The sequence below is a fragment of the Paralichthys olivaceus genome, chromosome 11, assembly GCF_024713975.1.
Source record: "Paralichthys olivaceus isolate ysfri-2021 chromosome 11, ASM2471397v2, whole genome shotgun sequence".
NCBI lineage: Eukaryota > Metazoa > Chordata > Actinopteri > Pleuronectiformes > Paralichthyidae > Paralichthys > Paralichthys olivaceus.
The window spans coordinates 9,947,501-9,966,978 of record NC_091103.1 but is presented as its reverse complement, the minus strand read 5'-3'; the positions used below and the strand labels follow the sequence as shown (position 1 = coordinate 9,966,978).

The following is a 19,478-nucleotide window of genomic DNA, read 5'->3' as shown; positions in this document are numbered from 1 at the left end:
AGAGCCCTTGAACACCAGTAATTGACATTCACTGTGAGATTTGGGCTTTTATTTTATATACTATAGTCCAACATGACATAACTCCTGAGGAGACGGGGCTGCTCAGAGTCACCTTGCTCTTTCAGTCGGTAAATTAAAGTTGGTGCACATTGAGACGGCACTCTATAACCCCCTGGAAAAAGACTGGTCCTGGTTGGCTGCGCAGCTACATTCACAGTAAATTGCAGCATAGAGTTCAACAAAAAAGAAGAGCCTCTATAAAACCAAAGCTTGAGTGAAATTTTTTTATGAAAATCCTTTCTCATGCTACAGCATTACTCTGGTCTGGATTTAAAAAACTTTAGAGAATTAGACAGATGGTGTGTCTGCATGCGTTTGTGCCGGCATTAAGCATTGTACAACATGTACATGCAAACATCAGTGTTTTAGTGTCTGTGGGAGGGAGAGAGAGAGACAAACAGAGTGAGAGAGAGGTATTTCATGTGCTTCATCTACCAGCTTCATTGTGATAGGATTAAACTTAACACCAGTGTCTGGTCTAATGCTCCGCCGGCTTCAATGCTGTGCTCTGATTACCTGATGATTGCAGACTGCATCTGTAAAAATGACTTTCATACTGTTGCTTTGCTTTTACATCATCTTCTCCAACATGAACACATCTCACATGTATGTCCTAGGTTCGTCTTTCTCTCTGTGTGTTTGCATCAGATCATGCAACTCCACACCAAACTGCAGTATTTAAACCCTGGCTTCTCGACACAGTTGCCCAGCTCACCGTCAGATGTACAAGCTCCAGCTCAAGAACATCAGCCCAGCCACTGTTGGCATATGAGATTAGCTGCATCTGCATTTATCAACCATATGCTTCCTGTGCACAACGGCACACGCATGCCCACTGTACATGAGTGCTCACGTGAAATGCGTTTTGTGGTGTCTTAGTATAGAAGGGGATAAGGGGAAGTCTGATTCACGTAGCCTCAGCTGCATGTCCCACTCTTAAGTCGCTCGTCCTGAGTTCTGCTTCTGGGTCTAAAAAAATTGTGACATTTATGCCCCATGTAGGCAAAGTTTTTTAATTCAACTGTCTCACCTAATCACTCTGAAACTCTTGTTTCACTTCATAGAGTATGAAAATTACTTAAACCAGATATAGTCGTTGGAATCACAGCACTTGAAGATAATGGGAAGGTGAAGCAGTCGAATGAAGGAAAGCTCTTGCATCGTGACAAACCACTTAGCTTTTTCTGATAAGAGCTTCACTGTGGCTGTTGATCAGTCAGAACAGTGAATGATGTCATGTGTCATATCTGAGAATAACTAATAATAAAATTGTTCTCATGTGTTGCACTTCTACTGGGACTTTCCGGAGGGATGTTTTTGCATCAGTAATCCCCAGACTGTGTAATCTGTAAAAATTAAATGATGGAAAAACAAGTTTGTCGTCTTTTTTTTGAAGACCTGCAGTGGACATTCAATCCATCGATCAATTCTGAAATCCATCCTATTGATGCAAGGTAATGACACACAACAAAATCTATCCTGTACTGTCGATGTGTATAGCATGTGTGTGTGTGTGAGAGAGCACCATGATCTACGCACAAGGGATTCCCCATCACTCATGTGTGCTGACCAACAGGAAAGTTCTGTACTCCTCACACCATTTATCACACACATACTTGTGCGCGTTGATCCGTGAGAGAGGGAGAGAGCACAGGATCCACGCAGCTAACATTCCCCATCACTCGTAGTGCTGACAGGGAATTTCTGCACCACATCTCCTGCCATTTGTCATCTGTGCATCTGTCTGTCATCAACTGATATTCACACCAACAGGTGCCATTGTTGCCAGCAGTATGTGATGTGTTGCTGCAGGGGAGATTAAATACCCATGCAATACAAAGGAGGAGACTGTTCAGGCAGTAAGCTAATTTGAACAAGAAAGAAAGAAAAACAGAAAGCCATCAACCTCTCTGTCAAAGCAAGTGACGGATAAACTATTAAATAACTAAGATACAATAAACATCATTGATATACATCATTAGAAAACTTTTCTTTGTGCAAATAGTAAAAGTATTACTGGTGGTGTGTTAGCAAAAGCTGAAATCTTACTAATTGTTGGGGATGTGTTAAAACTCATAAAATGATACATTCCATGCAGACTGCAGCCACCGCACCTGCATCTCTGCTGCATTGCTGCACTGATGCCTCTAAAATGCCTGTTCATTTATGTTTACGCATGCGCAAAACACAGACTCTTATAGTTTGTGTAGAATTCTTATGAGTATGTGCATCTGTTGGCTCAGTGCCTGCCTGCGCTTATTGCAGTGTTTTAACAGTGACCAATACTGCAGTATTGTCAACAGTGTGTGTGTGAGATTGTTTGTGCGTGTACTGTACACAACGCTTAGTAACGATGACAATCTTTCAAATTCCACTCCGTACACTCCTCTCTCACCTCTCCTCTCTCAAAATGCAGCCTTGAGAGAGACCATGTGTATTCACTTCTCTTACAAAAGAAAAGACTGCAACTTCGAACACATCCACAAATGCACGTGCACACACACAACCTGGCAAAGACTCAAGCTCCACTCCTTTATATTATAATCTGTTAAGGCACACACACACACACACACACACACACACACACACACACACACACACACGCACACACACACACAGAAAAGACAAGAAAAAGTGCTGATCCAAGAAAGTCTAAACTTTGCCTGCGTCAGTGCATCAGCTGGCTGCTGTAGAGAGGAGATATATGGCGACACTAAAACCGAGTGTCCGCTTGAGGCATGACTGCACAAAAACCTAGATGGAGGGAAACGACTAATGACAGGGAAGAGGGAGTGCAGATGAGAAGAGGGAGAGAGGAAGGGGAAGAAAGAAATAAAATAAAGGAATACACATGGCAGCAGCAGTTTGAAAACAGCCCTCAAATAAAAAGTAGCACAGAGAATATTGGTTTGTGGAAGATGGGGAGGGCGAGAGCAAGAGAGATGGGGAGGAAAAGGAGAGGTGGAGTAACTGTTAACGTGCTGAAGGTGCTTGGTTGGGTATCATGTGGCCCCCCTCAAAGGTCTCTCTGCAGTCCACAGTAGGTGACGCTGCATGAGCACTGCAGCAGCTCTTAAAGTAATATTTCACTTTGATCAAACATTTCCTCTTCTTGGCAAACACACAAAACCTCTAGGGAACTCGTGGACCAACGACTTTTAGCTGCAATCCGAGGGTGCAGGGGGTGTTGCTATCAATAAATGTGAAGAGGAATTAGTGCCGTGCTGCTTAAACAAATATTAAACAGTAGGCGGATAAATAAAACATGTGCACCAATGATGCTAACTTAACTGTTTCAGAATGATGCACGTAGTAAATAGTCTGTATTTATATGGTGTTTTTTTTTTTTTATCTTGATAACATTCTAAGCAGTTAACAGTCCCGTTTTTATTATTCACAAACACATTCATACAGTGCGTCTATAGGATTATATGAAAACAGCATTCAGCTGGGGCAATTTGGGGCTCAGTATCTTGCCAAGGACACTTCAACTGGGATCAAACCTCCAACTTTCTGTTTAGAGGATGACCCGCTGTCCCCCATGAGCCACAATAATTTTGCACAGAAAATGGAAGTGACTATTAATCTACTGTCAAGGAGTACTCCTGTCTCACACACTCATTCACACAAAGCCCCATGCTTTTCTCTCCATTCTCTAAGAGACGGCAAGTTCACAGCTCCCCCTAGTGCTGACACTGGCAACTAGCACTGTAAATCAGACGACAGGACACCTATTGCTCTCTCTTCTTTTAATCTCCCTCTGTGCCTCCTGGCATAATCTCATCACTGTAACAACCCATCCCACCCATGGGAAGCACACAACTCTTATGTATCTCCATTTGCCCTGTAGGGGGATCATCACACGCCCACGCTGTTACCCCTCATGTGCACCGCATCATTACAACTGAGGTGTCTCGCTGCAGCGCTGATCATGAAACGCCGACAGAAAATGGTTGAGATTCACGTTCGTTGCAAACACACCTATTAGTGAATCCCTGTGAGGATTTCTAATTGAGCTGCATGAATATGTTCAGACCATACAGGCTGATAATATGAGTGCTGGTAGGTACTGTGTTTCGCCAAAGGCACCTTGAACATCACTTTGTAGATATAAAGTATAAGGGTGTGTGTGTGTGTGTATGTGTGTGTGTGTGTGTGTCAAATGAAGCTCCACTGGGGCGCTATCCTCAAGCGACCTCAGTAGAGAGCCCTGCCTCTTAAATAACCACTTAGTTCAGAGCATGTCTGAAAGCAACTATTATGTCTTCCTCAAGATTCAAGGCTACTAAATTGTCACTTCCATCAATACACATACACAGTGGAGCGAAACTGCATTTCTCAGGGGTGCAAATAAACATATACTAGCACCCTAAAAGACAGGATGCTAGCAGATTTAATAAAGCTGGAGGTGAGCCCAGTGATCCACAGTGACCGTTTGGCCCGTCCCAACAGCGGCAAACTTCCGCTGGCACCCACCTAAATGAGCACTTTGAAATTGATTCACAGAGCCAGTTACTGCTGAGGCAAGTGAAACTCCAGAGGGCTATGCACACACACAGCAGAAGACAGGAAGACGGATGTGCAACGTGAAGCTGATTGTTCAGACATTAGACAATAGCTGACTAATAAAGGGGTGAGCGTGTCAGGGTGCTGCCCTGTGTCTATGTGGGGACCAGTTTTGGACTTTTTTAGACCAGTATGGAAACAGCATTGATTCCACTCAACCCGGTTTTGTCCCTGATTAGTTTTGACAGTAAAGATGTTCAGCGTGTACAATTAAATTTCTAGTGGTTCCTTTAGAGCAATAGACATATTGGATAGGAGATTAGAATAGCACTCAAGGGAATTAATAAGTCAATGAAACACCTCATCCAAAGTAATGCGTATGTGTAATTAAGAGAGAGTAGGTCGTGCACAGACCAATGAGAAAGATTGATAAAGCTTTAATTAACTTAAAGCAGACCTGTCTGAGTCTTACCTAGTGGATGATCTAAACCTTGAAACGACCTCACTGACCTCAAATCGTTCTGTAACAGGCGTTCTGCCACATAAATAAAGATTCCCTCCAAAAAATATACAGTTCAGGCCACAGATTAAAAAACTAATGTATATTGCAAAGCTTATTATCATAACAAAAAAGTTAGATGAGAATGGAAAACAGATCTAAATATCAAGATTAATATATTCATTCACAGCCAAAGGTGAATGAATGATAAAATGACGCACAACAAACAATACGTTTTACACAGTGAGTTCAAGTGTAAGAGGCTCAGACAGTCTCTGCAGTGAGGAGCAGTAAACCACAGACAGACATTTAACCAGCAGCAAATAAAGAGACACTCACATCTTATACAGCCGATGAGACAAAGATGGAGACAGTGTTACTCACGCAGTTTGAAGAGGCCATCTTCTTTTCCTCTGTCTGTCCACTCCTCATCTTTAATCTCCGACTGTTGGTAGCAGCTAACAAGCTAACAAGCTAACTCTGACCTTGTGCCCGTTGTGTGGTTCGAATGACTCTGTTTACTGTGAGTATTTAGTTTGGAGAGAAGGTTTTTCATCCATGTTGTTGTTGCAGGAAACAGTGAAGACACCTGAGCACGTGCACCTCACCTGAGGGTTTCACACGTGGACACCTCCGACCAGAGGGGGCGCTGCTTCAACAAGATGAGCATTAACAAGCTGGCTTTTTAGTTCACAATACATTGTTTTTTTGTTTGGGGGTGAAAACATACAACCTTTAATACACCCATTGAGTGAAATAAGAATTATAAAATAAAAAAGTGAATATATAAATACATACATTTGATAAATAAATGTCTGTGCACCAGAACCAAGGCAGTTTAAATTCCAAATGTTCTTATCAAACATGATTAACTCAGGGGAAAGACGATGACACATCAGTCAGGTCCGGATGAGAAATTTTACTACATTTGAGGAGGAGAACCATGAGGTCAGAGTAGTTTTTACAACATGCACTGCAGAAAAATAACTTGCTTTAACCCCGTGTGCAGAAATATTAACTTCAGTTAAGATTATTAGAAAAGTAAAAATCCTGCTGTGAAAATGTTCCTCTGGTAAATGTATATAAGTATATTGAAAGGGAATGAACTCGAAAAAGTATCAGAAGTAAAAACTTTGCAATGAAATAATGTAAAAAGTGGCCTGACAGGAAAATACTCAAATACTAAATCTACATAGTTGCATGCCTTCACTGGCTTAAATACTGTGTAGCTTAATAAAACACACTGTACCATTCAACCCCTGTTTTTTCCCTTGTCTCTTCCTCTCCGTCCAAAGTCATTTATCACATGATTGGTTCTAAGCCAAAGGTGTCACAGGATCTTGGTGCGTACCTTGTGTGTAAAGCCCATCACAGTTTAACACGCCCTCCAGGCTTTGAAGCATTCATTATGGAAATGTCTTTAAACCTGCAGGAACTTATTCTGCTGTGAGCACAGCTTTACTTTCTAGTTTTGAGTGTTTAGTCTTAGTGATGCCCGCCCTTTTTTAGTATGAATTGGAGACAAGTGGATTTTATTAAGTATGCAATAAAACATACTTTTGACTTGCCAACAGAAACCACAGTGTAATGAATCACCCACTGATTAAACAGACACCGTGAAAATACAGCCAGTTCCACAAGCCTTACACATTCACACACACACACACACACTTGTTTCTGTGACTGCTGCACCAATGAAGTATTTAATGAGGATACCAGCTCCTATATTAAATATTCACTTGCTTTCCAAGATGAATAAAGGATGATCAATTGACGCATTTATCTGGATGCCAGTGTGTGTGTGTGTGTGTGTGTGTGTGTGTGTGTTTGATTCTGTGTCGAGTTCCATGCATGTTCAATGAATCTCTGGTTGAGTGCACAGTGTTTCTTGGGTATCGATTGGTTACAAAGCACAGCTTCACTAGGCTCTGATTAACAACACAGACTGACACACACTCACACAGATACACACACACACAATCTGGCTAACACACAACTGTCCTGTAACTGAGCTTTTTACATTTATCATTATACGAATTAGCTCTTTCTTTTTAAAATCTTTGTGTTACTAGTATTTGACTTTTCTTTACCTCTCTTCATCTCCTCTCTCTCTCTCCTTCGACTCCTCACCCGTGCTGTCTCTGTCTGTCATCCACCATGATAAATAACCCTGCATGCCTGGACAGCTTCTCCTTACATAGGCAGATACCAGAGGCTAAACACTGGGAGTGAACACAAGGCTTGGGTCCAGGTAGGACAGAAGCTTGACTGGCTGCAGTCAGTGAAAAGTCACTGCTGCTCTCTCTCATTAGAGGTTCAGACACAGCAATGTTGTGTTTATTTGGCTGAGCGAGTCTCCAAGAAACATGCAAATGGATGGATTTCAAAATCACAATCCGTCAGCCAAAATGTGTTTGCAAGCTCAATAAATTCTATCTCAGCCTCCGGAATAGCTTCGATACTGGATTGTACCAGACCATTTCCACACACTGCATTAGAGCAATCCGTCTTTTCTGTATCGGCCACAAATCAGTGGAACACCCGACCTGACGATTCGAGGAACTGCAGCTTTCTAAAATAAAAAGCTTTAAAAGTCTGAAAAGCTGTTCAGCTCTGAACTCACACATTTTCACATCCACCTAATGGTTCTCATGACTTGCTTTGCACTTTGCTGTGTGTTATATTGTTAGAGTATTGTGTATTTTTCATCATTGTGCTATGTGCTGTCATTGTCCTAATCTGACCTGGGAACAGACATAGATTTAAATTAGCTGAAGTTATTATCTGGAACAGAGCATTAAATGATATGTTAACATTTATGTTGTAACTATATACTGTCACTTAAATCAAATTATTAATTAGCAGGACAATCAGCCAAATGGTGACTCTATACTACACAAATTTGAACTTTACCTTGTAATCAATCCAAAGAATTGAAACATCCATTGTACATAAAGTACTGCTGGCACTACTGTGTTTATTAACAGTAGCCCTTAATCCTAAACGATATAATGCAAACTAAAATTTACTACAAGAGCAAACAACTATTGAATGCACATTTTCCCTGTGTCAGAGCACATTTGATGATACACTCTCCTGCATAATTTCTCTTTTTCACAGAAAATTGTATTTTTCAGAAGATCAGATCAGATCAATCAGATTTAAATGGGAATAGTTAGCACTGTCACCTCACAGCAGAACGTTTCTTGGTTTGACTCCCAGTTTGGCTTGGGTCTTTCTGTGGGGAGTGTACATGTTCTCCCTGAGTGTGTGTGGGTTTTCTCCACGTATCTCTACTCCTAATTGATCATAGGTATGAATGTGAATAGTTGTTTGTCTCTGTATCTTGCCCCTGTCAGCAGGGGTTGGGACCCTCACAGGATGAGCGGTATAGATAATGGATGGAATGGATGGTATATGTTGTTTCCCTCTACAAAAACACATTCCGCCTCTGGGCAAGAATACAGCTCAGAATATATTGTAATACATCATAAATATGCAAAAGTAGTTGCTCTTATAAAGCAGATCAGCCTCCCTCATAAGAATACTGATTAAAAACTGTGAAACAAAAAAGTGAAGGGGTGGATTTATGATACAGTTTCACTCTGAGTTTTTGAATTATTGAGTGCTTGCATCTAATTTTCAAGTGTTTTAAACCCTGTGCTATTTGAAAAGATATTTAAAGGAAGAAATCAGTGAAAGATGTTCAGACTAGGAGAGTGAAAACGACAGGGGAGAAGAAAAAAAGTGAGTGACAGAGGAGAAGAGGAGCAACTGTGGGGACACTGTAACTCTGTCACCTTCACACCACGTGACGTCTATCAGCAGTCATAGCTCATTTAATCAGATGGACTGACAAACATCCAGACTGTCCACACACATACACACACACACACACACACGCACACACACAAACAGACACACACACACACACATACACATAAACCCCAACACATGGCATATGTGACTTTCTGGCCCTGGAGGTCTAAATGCCCCTTCACTCTTGTTCCTTCACCCAGCATTCCCTGCTCTGTGTCCAATAATATCATGGGCTTTTGATTAATCTATTTTCCCACTTTGCTGATTGAACTGGCGTCTGCTTTAATTCAGAGTGATCAAACATCAGCCGAGTGCATCTGCATCTGTAACTACTCAGACATTTGGGTTAAAAGGGGATGTACCTGGTTTTCACATTACAGGAAAAAAAAAAATTCAGGCTTAATTTTCATTTAATTTCCAAAAATAAAATACAGGGAACCCTCATTCCTGTCCTGAAGCACCAAGTATTACTCCACCAGAGCACTGGCATCTCAGAAAGTAGGCTATGTAAATCGTGAACTCATTACTCAACTGGCATGTTACAGCATTTTCCAAATACAAAAACACAACTGAGACTATTGAAATAAAACTATGCAACTTATTCTGAGTAATTTCCTGCAGAGTTGACTACTGCCACAGGGAGCAGGAAAAAGACTTTCTCACATTCAAATGATTCAATAATGGCAGATGGCAGAGGCGTTTTATAACTGTAACAGCTGCAGCCTCTTTAATACAATGCAAGAAGACCGGAGTGAGAAAGCAAACGAAAGCAAAGACGAAGAACAACAGAGCCGGGGAGGAAACACCAGCATGAGCCTGTGCCTGATGACATCCAGTGGTGATGTGTTCAGGAGAAACATGTGCTCTGGCTGCAGGTCAAAACCACTTTCTGAAGATTTTTATTTTTGATCCTCTTTCTGGAACAAAGATCTCTGTTTTTCTAACTTGGTTGAGTTACGTTGTCTCATAGCAACAATATCTGCAGCTGACTAGATAATTATAAGTCACATTAGCCCAGAGGAAATGTTGAGTGCATATGTTCTGCGTTGAACAGCAGTAAATCGTCGCCCCGGCCTACAACATGCACATTAACGATACAATGAGCATGCACACATAAGAAGCAGTGGTTGCTGTCTTACAAATACACACGCACAGATAGTCGGTCACAACTGAAAATACACACCTACGCCCCCAACAGACACACACACTCATGACTAATAATCTGTAGGGCATGAGAAGCTGTGGCTCTACTATCATCTCATAGTTCTTCCTCTACCCATCAGTGTTTTTTTGTATTTTATTTTGTAACTAAAATGGTTTCCAAAAAGTAGGAATTATACATGCGTTTGTGTGTGCTCTTGTGTTTCTATCTATTAAGAGAGTAATAAGTAAATAAAAGAGAGGCTTTTTTTGTGCTATTGGGAAATCATTTTTGTGATGTATCCGTATGGTAGTACCAGTGTTCAAAATTGTTTAAGGGTGTACTGATGTCATGACAGTGGTTTCCAACCTGGCGATCAGGACCTTGTCATTGTGAGTTGATTATTAAGAAAAAGTGAAGAACATAGGAGCTCTTTAGGGTTCTTCACTGATATGCATCTTTTCCTCTGTTGTGTTCATATGTTAATAAAATCATCATGTATTAATATTCTGCTGGAGTTGACTTTCATTTGGTCTGGTTTTTGTTATTTAAGAAAGAATCTCTGAAGTAGATAAAGTAATATTTTCTCTCTCTCTGTGTGTGTGTGTGTGTGTGTGTGTGTGTGTGTGTGTGTGTGTGTGTGTGTGTGTGTGTGTGTGTTTTGATTGCCTCTTTTGGACCCTTTCCAGTATAAACACTGATTTTGTCAGAACCAGTACATATCATGGGGACCAAAAGCCAGATATAATGAGGTCCTGGTTTAAGTGTGGTGTGTGTGTGTGTGTGTGTGCGTGTGTGTGTGTCTTTCTATTTAAATGCTTTTTTGTGCCCACTCCTGATACACAGTGACCTGGAAAAGGACATAGACAACCAGCTTTTTATGAGGTTACCATGGTAATAACTAAAGACTTTCACTTTGAAGCACATGCATGCAACACATACTCACACATAGACCTATATATACATACAGTAAATGCCGAGGTCCCAAAGCGAAATGCTCGCAGCACATAGACATATGAGCTCCCACAGCCAGGTTGACCCTGCAGGGACACAGACTGCTCTCCTCCATACACCCCCCACTCTCTCTCAGTCTCTCTCTTTGGAGGGCACAGGGACGTGATGGAGATGTGTCTCTCTTATGCTGTCGTTTCTTCTGTGCCAACGCGACAGAACAGGTTCAGGGCGTTCTTATTATTACACTGATTGTTACAGATGCACGTTTGCAGAATACGGGGATGAGAAAGGCCCGGGTGGGGGTGGGAGTGGACTTGATGTTCGAACGACCAAAATACAATTCATGGAAACGCTAAGCCAGCAGCCTCGCCAATTATAAGTCACACACGGACCCACATTTCTGCACAACAGTGCCCAGCCTCATTTGGATGCATCTGGTAAACTGGAAATGGAAATCGCTTGTGTTTGGTTCAAGTTTGGAGTTGTGTGTTTTTTTCCCTTATATGCAAATAAGCATAATTATGAGATATTAACTTGTAGTGCTTCCTCTAAAGCCTGACAGTGTTTGTTGATGGCAACAGTGTTACTTTGTGAATGTGAAGCAAGTGGTTGATCACATAAAAGGCACCTTTCCTGGTGTAATAACTAGCTACAACCAACAGCAGAGAATGAGATGCTATTTGAATTCACTCTCCTCCTTTTCTTCACCACTTTAGCAACAACACAATGAAGGTGAAGCGGCGACATGCTGCTCTGTGGCCGTAGGGCAGAGCAGCCATCCACAATGTTCCAATCACACTGGCTCAAACCACTCACCAACACGATGCTTAGTCACAGACTACAAACCCAAAGACAAACAACAAACATAAGACGGTAGTGACTCTCTATACCGGCGCCCCGAGGATCTCATGAAGCAGATTATCTTCAAAAACTCAAAAACCATTTAAGACTTAACATTAGCCATTTGGAGGATTGATACAGTGGTGCATTAATGTCTACTACTGAAACACATTAGCCCACTTGTTACTTCTTTTGAAATCAGTTGTACAACTTTGATTATACTATATATATATATACAGTCATCTTCTGTTTTTTGTCTGGTTGTTTGCCAGCAGTTGTTTGTCAGTCTGGAATCTGAAGTCCCACAGGATCTTAGCTCCGCGCAGGACTTGGGCACCTCTAATCCATACTCTGCACACCTCCTGCACTATCCCAGCCACTTGGTTATGCCTCTCAGTGTTTGTGTCCCATCCTACATCTTACAAACTGCTGTGTGCTGGACTGTCTCAGGGGCCCTTTGCACAGCCTGCACCTTGAGTCTTGTCTACTGCGGTAAACCCTGGCCTCTATGGATCTTGTGCTTGGGGCCTTTTCTTGTCCTCATTGGGGCCTGTTCTTGTTCTCATCCCTCCATGATAATTTCCTCCTCCTCATCATCATACCATCTACCTGATGTAGTTCTGGGTTTTCTGTGCCTCTCCCTGGATAGTGGCTTTGATGCTCACTAGTCCTCTGCCTCCCTCCATTCGCACAGCGTACAGCCTCTGGGTGCTGTGAGGAGCTTCCCTGTCTTGATATTAGTGTCCTCTATCTCCTCCTCTGGCCAAGATATTACACCAGCTGGGTATCTGATGCCTGGCAGGGCATTTGTTTTGATGGCACTGACCTAATTCTTTCCATTCAGCTGACTTGCCTTACTCTGTGTAGGTATTTGGCTGTGACTCCTTTCCTTGCGGCCTCCTCATGGTTTCCATTTGCCAGTGGGATCCCAAGGTATTTGTAGCTGTCCTGGACATCTGTTATGTTGCCTTCTGGTAGTTTAATCCCTTCAGTTCTGATCATCTTGCCTCTTTTTGATCTGACCGCACTTTTCCAGTCTGAATGACATTCTGATGTCGTTGCTGTAGATTCTGATGGTGGGGATCAGCGCGTCAATGTTTCGCTCACTCTTGGTATACAGCTTGATGTCATCTATGTGGAGGAGGTGACTTGGAAATCGGTATCCGTAGCCCCCTGAGTTCTTGAGAAAAGCTTTTAGTGTCCTGTTGATGTTTTACAGTTCCAAGCATTCCAGTATCCATGTGTGTGGCTCAAGCGACTGCTATGTCAACCAGTAGCTAGGTTATTTTTAGGTTTAGGCTTAGGTTCAGGTTAGGTTTAGGTTTAGCTAAGGGTAACGGTGAAACAAGTATTAACTACAGTTTTCACACACAAATGCGTGACTGTGTGTGCATGTGTGCATGTGTGTGTGTGTGTGCGTGTGTGTGTGTGTGTGCATGTGTCTGTGCATGTGTGTGTGTGTGTGTGCACGCGCCTGTATGTGTAATGTGCAGAAAATCTAATTTACCTCTGTTTGTTTGAATTTGTCAATAAAGAGTTAATGAATCAGATCAAATCACTACTGTAAGCACTCATATAACACACTGACATAAATACGTGCCTCTGGAGGGCGATCAATCAGTGAGTGGGTTTCACATGGACATCAATAGTCCCTCTGATGAATCCAACATTGCATAATATAACAGTGACCTTAAAATAGTTAGAGATTTCAAATTTAAAGACACAGTGTGTGAGGCAGTGGATGGATGTGATGGCTCTTGAGTTAGATACTGTTTTCCTCACATCAGGTCTCAATGAAAACCTGAACATGACAATCAGTTAAAAAAGTTAAAAAAATACACAAAACTGATAAAGGCAAAAGAACTACATATCACATAACCAACCAACAACCTGAACGACAAAGCTCTCATCTATAAAATGTAGAAAATCAATTCTGGCTCCGAAGTCAGAAAAAAATAAAGAATGGAAGAAAGAAAGTGAATCAACCAGAAACATCAATCCAAAGGAATCCAAACAGAAAAATCAGAACAGCTCAGTCAGTCACAAGTCGAAAGTGACAAAGTGACAAGAACCGTCCCACTCATCAGCAGTCATGCTGCTAGGGTTGCCATGACGACCTCGGAGCATTAAGAAGCCCCTATAAAATTCCGGAACCTCTAACAAACACACACACACACACATGCATGCACAGGTAAGGTTACCTGTAGACCATGCCTGACTGACTCTTCACTGTGTCGTGCAGAGAGAGCGAGTGGAAGTTGAGAAACTCCTCCAGCTGTTTGAGCTCCGCCACGCTGTTGGGTTTGTTCGCTGTCCACAACATCAGAGGAGCGTATGGTCGAGGTCCCGTCCCCGCGGGCGCATGGTTGACCAGCCTCCCCTGGCCCGGGCCTTGAGCCTGGACCACGACCTGACCCCGGGACCCCTTCTGCTTGGGGTTAGGAATCTCTGGGCACGTCGCTTTGTACAGATACATCCTCCTGCTCCCGTCTTCACTTTATTCTCTCTTTCAGTCTCTCCCTTCTTCTGTGAGTCTGTCCCACAAACATGTACGCTCACACTAATCCAGGTAGGCCCCTCGCCCACGCAGCGCTACATGGAGCAGAGGACTGTGTGTGTGTAGAAGCTCAAAGGAAACAGAAAATAAGTATTCCTCTGGATGACGCTCCACACAAAGTGAATTCCGCTTATTTTTTCAAGAAAAAAACCGAAAGGGAAGAAAATCCAACTTGGGAAAACATCATTTGAAAAAAGAAATGCAGCAGAGAGTCGAGGTAAGGTCCAGGCTGCACGTCCGCACAGGAAAAACAGGCTTTTTCCTTACATGTACTTCACCATGGGCTGTGCCACATATGTTCACTATTCACAAACACACATAAAGCTAGAGAGAGAGAGACATACACACACAAATAACTCACTTGTCTCTCTCTCTCTCTCGTCTGGTCCCTGTCTCACACAACACACACACACACACACACACACTCATGCTGTCACTTTGCCCCCTGCTCAGCCAGTCTACATTATAAGCTCAGTTTGGTTTTGCTCCCTATTAAATGGCATGGGAATCTGGGACATTTTTTCCCGCCCTCCCTCTCCTTCTCTCTCTCTCTCTCTCACTCTCTCTCGCTCTCACTCTCTCTCTCCCTCTCCCTCTCTCTGTCTGTTTCTCTCTCTTCTTCCATTTCTCTAGCCCTCTCTTATCCTCACTCTCACTTTCCCCATCATCCCTCCTTTGTCTCTCAGTATTCCCTCTGTCACAAGCCCATTCACTTATTCCTGATTTCCCCTCTTGTCGCTCTTCCAGCATTTACATCTCCTACTTTTCCTTTTTCTTCATTTTCTTTCATTCCGCACAGACGCACAAAGATATTACACTGCAAACGTGTACGTTTTGTGCGCATGTACTTTTCTTACTTTTTCATCCCCAATACTCCTTTTATTCTACCACATCTCTTTTGTCTTTCTTGTCTCACCACTCTCTTTCTCCTCAGCCTCTCTCTAAACAAAGCGAACGCTGGAGTTTTGACCATAACACGCAACTAAAGTAAACACACGCTGTCTCACACATACACACACACACACACATGAACACAGTCAACAAGCCTTGCACAACTGCACACAGTCTGAGGGCAGTGTTATCGTAATGAAGTGAACCACAATTTAAAACAGGGAAGCTTCTTTCTCTGGTCTGTTTTCTGTCTTTCCTTCAATCTCACACCACACACACACACTGTACATAATCTCTCACCTCTGGCCTCCTTATGGGAGCATTCAATGACATCACGTCTGGTCCTCCAGTGGATTGTGGGAATGATGAGGAATGTCGTTCCCCATATCAGGAAATTTTAGTTTAGATTCACACTGTCCTTTTTCTTTCATGAACACCCACACACACACAATAATTATGGCAATTGCTACTTGGGTCCAACATACACAGAGCCAAAAATGATATGAAATACAATTTACCCACAATTGTAGGAATCTATCACACAAACATTACTGGAATCATTCATGCAATGAAGTCTGTAACTAGTGTGAATGTGCTGCTGATGCTTTTCATTGTAATATACATGAATCCATCTTCTCCTGACGACTATAGTCTAAATTCAACGTTTGTCAGGATTGAGATTCTTTCCCCTCGACATGTCTCAGGTAACATCTGCTTGGATTGGATTTAAAATGTAGTTTTTCTTAATTTGCAAAAGTCATTACACAAAAGAAATTACACCAATGATTGACTTGCAACAATCAAAATGGCCTCGCATTAACACGATTTTCTTTGATCAAAACTTAGTTCAAGGAGGACTTTTTTTTTTTTCCAGAGCAGACACCTTAAACATAATTCACAATTCATATACACACACTCATACGTAGAATCAGGCAGGGAGGTTGGGCAGAGGGGCAGCTGTGTCCATTGTCTGACAGGATGGGTGGAAAAACTGATCCTGTCTGGCAGCAGGAAAGTCAGCTGAGCTTTTGAAACACCAGAGTGTGTTTACAGTGTATTTATAGACACTAGACACATACACATCCATACACGCAAAGCTTATACATGCATGATCAATGGCAGGGTCCATTTGTGGGTGGTGGTGTGCATGTGAATCCCTTTTTCTCCCAGTTGCCCTCGTCGTTGTTGATCACTTGTCTCACTTTTTCCTGTTTCATTATGTTTCCCTTTACCACCGTCAGCGTCACGCTCCCTGAGACTAATTAGTCGTCTTTTTCTGTCTCTTTCATTTTGCCCCCGCCGCCCCCACATGCACGCCCTCCAGTGAGTGAATCCCCATACAATGCATATGTCTTATAATTATCCAGTGTGCACAGCTTGATAGAAACAGATTGGGTAGAGCAGCCTGACATATATGGCACAACACTGCACACCTTGTTTGGGGATGGATTTCTAAAAATGACTCGAGCTCATGGCCACATTTCAAAGTCTTTCCATTTTCACTTTCTATGTGCTGTGTAATAAACATGAATTATCTGTTGTTTAATCCAGTGTGGAAGCTCTGTCGATGCCCCCCGACTCTATGGCAGCAACAATTATGCCAGTGATCAGTCTCCAGCCCTCAGGGAGTGTCCTGCTCCTGTTTAACATCAGAGTGTTGCCCTACATTCTGCACTAAATCACATTGTTATTATCATTAAAAATCTAGCTTAATGCTGAGAGCAAAATGAGGCTGATGATATTATATTACACGGATTGTATAAATACATAGGGACTGCTGGGTAATATGGTGCTTAATATTTAATCTATTGAGAGATGGATACTTTTAGTGCAAGAACAAAACGGTGGCTGCAAGATGCCAATCTGGGCACAGTCCCAACGTTTCATCCATCAAGGTCTAATAGTACATGTGTTTTTGTTCTCCATGCAGCTGTATCATGTTGCCACACCTTTGTCTGCGGTGTGGAAATATAACACCTGGTCAGCGAAGGGCAAGCAATACCGATGGCTGCCACTATCATTTCATCCAGTCAAGTGTTACTGCAAGAGCCTGGAGCTGTTGGCCAACTGATGTGAAAAAGGCTATGAACAACACAAGATTATATGAGGTGATGGTTTGTCTCTAAAGACAAAAGATCCACAAGCTAAGATAAAATCTTTAAGATCAGTGGCAACAGAGAGAACCTTAGCATGGTGGTAGTTTTGAGGACCACTCTTCCATGAAGGTGTTATTAATAGCTTTTGATATTGAAAGCTTGATTGATTGAAAAAAATAAAAATAAATAAAAAAAGCAAAATAAGTCAGTCAAGGAACAGCAGTCACCTTATGAAATAATATTGTAATGCACTAAAATGCACACTCTAAACATTTTTTCATTGATATCCATGATTTATTCTCTCTGAAATCAATTTTGAAAAACGATCACAATGTTAAAGAAAGTGATAAAAAAATATTGTTTGCCCCGCCCCCTGATCTGGATCTGCACCAAAATGTTATGAGTTCTTTCCCAATGTTTCCTGGAAATATGTCATATAGAAAACATAACCTCCCTGGCTAAGGTAAGGGTGAAGGTGAAAATCTCAAAAAGGCTAAAAAGATAAAACGATATCTTCTATCTTGTAGTTCAGTTTTGAAGAGCACTTTTCTCTGAAGGTGTTATTAAGGCCGATAAAATTCAGACGGAGAATAAGTTAGGTTTCTATTTTACTTTAAAAATGCTTTTCCTTTGCCAAAGTACATTTTTGTCAGTATGAGATTGTGGTGATGTATTGTATATAAACACATCTCAATCTCTTTTGAAAAACCTGGACCTGCCTTGTGGTTTGTAATTTAAGAGCTATTGTATCTCAATGGGACCTTCCTGTTTAAATAAAGGACAAATGAAAGAATAAAAAAAGAAATAAAATAAAGTCAGCAACAGTGCTGCCATGTGTTCACTAAAGAGATGATACAACTCTTTACTCCCTAATTACCAACAGTCATCTGAGAATGACAGTTATGGAATGTGTTTGGCTTTATATTTTGTTATATTAATGCATTATTCATATTTTATTTAATCCTATAAGTCACATAACGTCCTGCACTCTGTACAGGATCGGGTTTGTCAATTATAGGAATGTTGTCTTTTGGCAACAGAAACTGAAATTCAACACAGTCACCCCAATCTATTGACGCAGAAGAGATGTTTTTCCAGTGTATTCTAAATGTATTTTAAATATTCTATCAAAATCACACCAGCATTAGACACATTTGTGGCAATAGAAGAAACATCTATTTTTAGCTCAGTTATAAAAGCTCAGGATTTCTGTGGTTATTTTCTGCCCCAGTTTTTATGCAGAATCACTGGAGAGCTAAAAATCGCAGCAATTGTTCAGATTCAAATGAGAGGGAGGACGTCAAGCCATCGCACGCTGTTTGGCATCCAGAGAGGAGAGCTGGCAGACTGTGTGTGTGTGTGTGTGTGTGTGTGTGTGTCATCGTTCTTTCAACAAGAAATGTGAATCGACATTATACTGATGAGGTCACATTGATCAAACGATTGATATTGATTCTCAAGAGGGGATTATTTGAACAATTGCTCAGTGTGTGTGTGTGAAATGAGTTGGCTAGGGGAGGGTTCATCTCATGCTCACATCTTTTCGGGGGGGGGGGGGGTGTCAGTCATAAGTATGTGTGAAGGTCGTGCTAAGTGATTCACACGGTGTGGTTTTTTATATTGGTGGTCCACTTGCCCTCGTCAGTCAGTCTGTCAGGTCATGAGTAGCTTTCATCGCATCTTAATGAGCGTGTATACAAAGAGCATGTGAAGTGTGCGGCCACCAACATGTCACCAAGCCAAGTTTAGATAACATCTACAAACCACATCTGAAATAACTAAACACAGTGTTTGCTTTTACTGTGCAAGATGCACTCAAGTGTTCTTTCAGGTGAGTGAGAGCAAAATGTACAACGAGATTGAAGAAAGGTGTGGTCTGACCTATGACCCATAATATATGATTTTGTAATGGATCAAAGATATGTGCAAAAACTCGACCAAAATTCAGTTATCTAATGGTAAGTATGTTTATATTACCATTTCCTAGGCTTGGTGACCACTCAAAGTGATTCACAGTACAGTTGTGCCATTCATTCATTCACACACACATTCACACAGTGCATATATATATATATATATATATATATATATATATATATATATTTATATACTACT

At 41.6% G+C, this 19,478-nt stretch overlaps 1 protein-coding gene across 2 annotated transcripts in view; it reads right to left on the bottom strand.

Moving 5' to 3' along the window:
* The window catches only part of kcnab1a (potassium voltage-gated channel subfamily A regulatory beta subunit 1a), a 98,357-nt gene that overhangs the window by 76,248 nt on the left and 2,631 nt on the right, over positions 1 to 19,478 (bottom strand). Inside the window, exon 1 of one of the 2 annotated variants that reach the window (XM_020095165.2) lies at positions 14,021 to 14,844. The exons of the other annotated variant lie outside the window; for it this stretch is intronic. Within the exon in view, the coding sequence (XP_019950724.1) occupies positions 14,021 to 14,295 (275 nt within the window). The 5' untranslated portion in view covers positions 14,296 to 14,844. Of the gene's footprint in view, positions 1 to 14,020; positions 14,845 to 19,478 lie in introns of those variants that run through there. 2 annotated transcript variants of the gene reach the window in all.